The following is a 5,499-nucleotide window of genomic DNA, read 5'->3' on the forward strand; positions in this document are numbered from 1 at the left end:
CAGAGACTCTGTCTCAAAAAAAAAAAAAAAAAAGAGAGAGAGGCTGGGTGCAGTGGCTCACCCCTGTAATCCCAGCACTTTGGGAGGCCAAGGCAGGTGGATCACAAGGTCAGGAGTTCAAGACCAGCCTGGCTAAGATGGTGAAACCCCATCTCTACTAAAAACACAAAAATTAGCCAGGGGCAGTGGCAGGTGCCTGTAATCCCAACTACCTGGGAGGCTGAGGCAGGAGAACCACTTTAACCCAGGTGGCAGAAGTTGCAGTATGCTGAGATCGCGCCACTGCACTCCAGCCTGGATGACAGAGTGAGACTCTGTTTCCCAAAAAAATAAAGAAATAAATATTTTCTTTTTCCTACTAGAATGTGACTCTGATATTTTCTTCAATTTTCTGCTCCACCCCAAGCAGGATTCAGCAGCAGCTACACACCAAGGAAGACACGAGAGCAGAGCTGGAGACACTGGGCACCTTGTCCACAATGGCCTGTTTCATGTAGCGCTCAATAGCCTGCAGCATGGTGCTCTGCGGGGACAAGGAGCAGGGTGAAGGAGAGCCAGTCAGTCTTTGACAACTCTCAGGAGTGCAGGAATGGGGCAGGGAGGAGTATGAGATGGAAATAAGTGTCTTGTGCTCCTGCACACCACCCCACCCCACATCACCTGGCTCAGTGAGATACGGGACAACCCAAAGCAAGCAAAAGTTGAGGCCGAGAGCCTCAACGGAGAGGTCAGGAAGCAGGGAGGGACTGGCATGACTCACATCGGTGATCTGGCAGAGGGCTCGCACGGCCGGGCCCCGGTAGTTGTCTTCTTTCCCAGTCATGTCTTTTGTTAGGCTGCGGGGAAGAAAACATTGTCACCACGCAGAGCCTGGGCCTGCTCACTCGTCTCTAGCTCCCATCACCACCCTTGCCCAAAGTACTACACAAGCCTCCTAACCAGTGCTCTCCCTTTATTCTTGCCCCTCCAGGCCTAATTCCACACAGCTGCTGGAGGGAGTTTGATAAAACTCAAAACCAAACAGGTTATCCCCCTGCTTTTGCTAAAAAGTTTCCATGGCTTCCTACTGCCAGTGGCCTGAATATAACTCCTTGAACTTCTCCAACTGGCCATGTTCACTCCTCTCCAGCCTTTGCATGTACTGTTTCCTCAGCCTGTAGCACTCCTCACCCCTCACCTCCACTCTGTCCTACTCTTTTTTTTTTTTTTTTTGAGAGGAAGTCTCGATGTCACCCAGGCTGGAGTGTGCAGTCTCAGCTCATTGCAACCTCTGCCTCCCGTGTTCAATCTCTCCTGCCTCAGCCTCACAAGTAGCTGGAAGGAATTACAGGTGTGTGCCACCATGCCAGCCTAATTTCTGTATTTTTAATAGAGACAGGGTTTCACTATGTTGGCCAGGCTGACCTTGAATTCCTGACCTCATGATCCACCCGCCTCGGCCTCCCAAAGTGTTGGGATTACAGGCGTGAGCCACTGCACCTGGCCATTACTTTTTTTTTTTTGAGATGGAGTGGTGCTCTGTTGCCCAAGCTGGAGTGCAGTGGCGCGATCTCAGTTCACTGCAACCTCCACCTCCCCAGTTCAAGCAATTCTCCTGCCTCAGCCTCCCAAGTAGCTGGGATTACAAGCACATGCCAACACACCCAGCTAATTTTTGTATTTTTAATAGAGATGGGGTTTCACCATGTTGGCCAAGCTGGTTTCAAACTCCTGACCTCAGGTGATCCACCCGTCCCGGCCTCCCAAAGTGCTGGGATTACAGGTGTGAGCCACCGTGTCCAGCCTGTCCTACTGTTTCTTACTCATCCTTCAGGACTCCACTCAGATCATTCCTCTAGGATGACTTTCCTAATCAAAATCAAGCTGGGTGCTTTTCTGGTCTGCTCTCACAGCCCATCATGCTTCCGTGATAAACCATATTACACCCTACCTTAATGACCTAATGCCTGGTTATTTCTCTGTAAATGCTGGGCTGAAGAGACCATGTCTACCTTTTTTGCTGCTACATCCCCAGAGCTACATACAGGGACTGACAGACAGGAGAACTGCTTGAGCCCGGGAGATGGAGGTTGCAGTGAGCCAACATAGTGCCACTGCACTCCAGCATGGTGACAGAGCAACGATCCGTCTCAAAAAAAAAGAAAAGAAAAAAGAAAATATTTGGGAAAGTTCTAGGCTGGTTTGGCTAAGAGAAATCAAGGAAAGGAAAAGTTTGTGTCCAAGTCAAGGGCAGAGAATTAAAATGGAAACAGCACACCTGGAGGCTGCCATGGAGTGGGCAGCAGTAACTGAAGGATAAAGGAGACAGAAAAGGAAAGGGCAGCTGGCAATATGCAACCAAAAGCCTCAGTCTGGTACACACAAGAAAAAATGGTCTGTCAATGGAACCCATCAGAGGAGCCACCCACAACCCCATGACTTGCCTGCTGGTGACAATGATGACATCCTCTGCGATGCAAGACATCTCCTTGATGGTCAAGTAGCACATTCGACGGAGTGTGGGCTGGGAGATAGGTGGGAAAAGCCTATCAGCCCAGGCTTACTGAGGGCCAGAGTTGGGAGAAGGAATCTCCTATCTACACAAAGGCAGCCCACACTGACTGGTGGGGCCAGCTCCCCTTGGCCCCCCATCACCTTGTCACAGCTGCCACTCTCAAAAAAAAGCTGGGTCGGGGCACTTACATCATTGGACTGAAAGAGCTTGGTCATGGCAAAGAAAGCCTCGGTTGCTTCCGTGGTCCCCAGGTGCTCCCCCTGTGTTAATCAAGAAAGAAGTCTCAGCTTGGGACAGAGTCGTCAGACAGCTCTTCCTGCAGGATCAGCCCACACCAGATCCTCAGATCCTAAAGAGGCTCAAAGGCAACACGAGACTTGGATGCTGAGGGGACCCAGAGCTGCGCTGTTGTCTACAACCATACAGAGGCTGTCCAATAGCCTAAGAGTGACCATGATTTGTCCACTCCCCTCCAATCCCCCAGCACCATTCTCCCTACCTCCAAGCCTCACCCTGTTACCTGGTTTATGAGATAAAGAATCTTGGTGAGGATGTGGGCACATTTCCGAGGGTTGATGGGAGTTTCATTAAATACACGGGCCTAAGAAGAAGTAACCAAGGATGTTATCTTCCAGCCTAGTTCATTTCCCTTCAAGTATATTCAATGTCTGAGAAGTCTCAGGGTAAAGAGACTTGTCTAAACAGGGCTTTCTGGGTATGCAACAAGCTTCTTTTCATAAGGAGTTTTTTTTTTTTTTTTTTTTTTTTTTTTTTTTTTTTTAACTCAACTATTAATTATTCTTAGACTTGTGTAAATATTAGTTAGGGATGTGCTAACATACCGATTAGCAGATACTTAGCAAATATCTGCTAACTGGAAAGAGAAACAATGAATGACAACAATAAAGAAGTAAGGGGCTGGGAACAGTGGCTCACGCCTGTAATCCTAGCACTCTGAGAGGCTAAGACAGGTGGATCACCTGTGGTCAAGAGTTTGAGACCAGCCTGGCCAACATGGTGAAACCCCGTCTCTACTAAAAGTTCAAAAATTAGCCAGGCGTGGTGGTGGGTGCATGTAATCTCAGCTACTCAAGAGGCTGAGGCAGGAAAATTGCTGGAACCCGGTAGGCGGAGGTTGCAGTAAACAGAGAACATGCCATTGCACTTCATCCTGGGCAGACAACAAGGAGACTCTGTCTCAAAAAAAAAAAAAAAAAAGAAAAGAAAAGAAAAGAAGTAAGCATAACTAATTGTCTCCAGGAACAAAGTTTTCCTGTCTTCCAAGCACAAGTTTTCTCCCGTGTTGCTCTTTAAAACAATACTTTGAATGTGCTGGTATTTCAGTTGCACTGATGGCAAATATTTATGATGGAAGCTAGAGGGGAGCAAACATCACTTGCCTCCTGGAGTACGGCACTCTTCTCAAGGTGCTGGAATGGGTTGGAGCCTCCACCTACAGTCAAGGACAATGGAAAAGGCAGTTTGTGATTCTGAACTTCGAAACTCTCCTAGACAAAGATAAAGGGAAGATGTCCCTTCCTAGTAAATCTAGTAAAGTTCAAATTCATCAGCAATGGCAATCAAGGCTCTATAATCTGTCTAGGGATTCTACTAGTCTCCTCCAATCAGGTGGGCTCCATTCTACCTCAAACCACTCACAATCTCCCAACAGCCCTGGTACAGTCTTATGCTTCTCAACGGTGCCATGTCTTGCGTTCATTTATATAACTCGTAATTATCTAAGGCCCTATGTGCCAGGGACCATACCATCTTCCTGTAACCAGTTCCTTCATAGCAGACATCACATTTGCAAATAATGAGATTATCTGGTTGATGTCCGTCTCCTCCACCGTGTGTGCGACCATTCTAATATTCCCAGATCAGTCACTGAGTGTCCTACTTGCTCTGTTGCAGTATCCAGGACACCATACGGTGCCTGGCATACAGTAACCGCTCAACATACTTTGCTGAATAAATGAATGATGGGGTCAGAGTTCCCAGCCACAGGACACTGGCTCTGCAAATTACACCCCAGTTTGGCCAGCACCAACATAGCCCCGGCGAACCTCAAGAGGTTGGACGAAGAAAGTAACAAGAGACCATTCGGCCCGGTGCCCTCCTTTGACAAATGGGCAAACTGAGGCCTAAAGAGGGGCGTGACGCGCCCAAGGTCACTCAGAAAACTGCAGTCCGAGCTTACAAGCGTGAGACAGCCGAGCATGCTCGGGCTCTCCGAGGCCTGCCACTGACTAGCTGCGGACCCTGGCACAAGCCCCTGCTCCTCACTGGGCCTCAGAATCCGAGTCAGGACAGAGGCCTCGAAGGAAGGCTCGGCGAGTGGGGGATCCGGCCTCCCCTTAGGCCCAGGCCTGGCCCTCTCACCTGACTCCTCGTCCTTCTTGTCGAATTTCTTCAACATAGTGGAACCGGTGACACGCAACGCAGCAACGCAATGCTCTAACAGCGCGGCAAGGAGTAGCGGTGCGACGATGGTTCTGCAGGGACCACTTCCGGACTCCGACCCGCCACGTCGCCCTGCACTCTGCGCACGCGCACTCCGCGCTCTGCGCCTGCGCTTATTCCGGCCGCCGCAGCCTGTCGGTCACCGCCAGAGAAGGAGTGGGAAAAGCCGGAGGGAGGGGCGAGGGCCTAAGTAGGAGGGGCGAGGGCTGGGTGCGGGGGTTGCTGATTAGCGTAACTCTGCTCACTACGTCTCTTTTCTAAGGAAAGAGGAGAAGCCTCTGCCTCGTTGTGTTGTGGCGTCAATCTTTGTGGCTTTCGCGTGTGAGGTTGGTGGCACACACTGGCCCGCAGTAAACACCCAGTTGATGTGACCGATCTATTACTGTTATTGCCACCTTCCGAGGGAGACTTGCCAGCCGCTCCTCGCTTTCAGTTTCTTTCCCCCGCCTGATTTCCTCCCTAGCTTTATTTTTACTTTCTGGCATTTAATTAATTAATTAATTAATTAATTAACTTACTGAAACGGGGTCTTGTTCTGCTGC

At 49.7% G+C, this 5,499-nt stretch overlaps 1 protein-coding gene across 1 annotated transcript in view; it reads right to left on the reverse strand.

Moving 5' to 3' along the window:
* The window catches only part of COPG1 (COPI coat complex subunit gamma 1), a 29,021-nt gene extending 23,965 nt beyond the window's left edge, over positions 1–5,056 (reverse strand). The window contains exons 1-7 of the mRNA XM_017511927.2: positions 4,877–5,056; positions 3,895–3,947; positions 3,015–3,095; positions 2,683–2,754; positions 2,424–2,503; positions 761–836; positions 431–523 (exon numbers count right to left, since the gene is read on the reverse strand). Of these exons, the coding sequence (XP_017367416.1) occupies positions 431–523; positions 761–836; positions 2,424–2,503; positions 2,683–2,754; positions 3,015–3,095; positions 3,895–3,947; positions 4,877–4,913 (492 nt within the window). The 5' untranslated portion in view covers positions 4,914–5,056. The remainder of the gene's footprint in view (positions 1–430; positions 524–760; positions 837–2,423; positions 2,504–2,682; positions 2,755–3,014; positions 3,096–3,894; positions 3,948–4,876) is intronic.
* Positions 5,057–5,499: the final 443 nt, after the last annotated feature.

Source organism: Cebus imitator, unplaced genomic scaffold, assembly GCF_001604975.1.
Source record: "Cebus imitator isolate Cc_AM_T3 unplaced genomic scaffold, Cebus_imitator-1.0 Scaffold457, whole genome shotgun sequence".
Lineage (NCBI taxonomy): Eukaryota > Metazoa > Chordata > Mammalia > Primates > Cebidae > Cebus > Cebus imitator.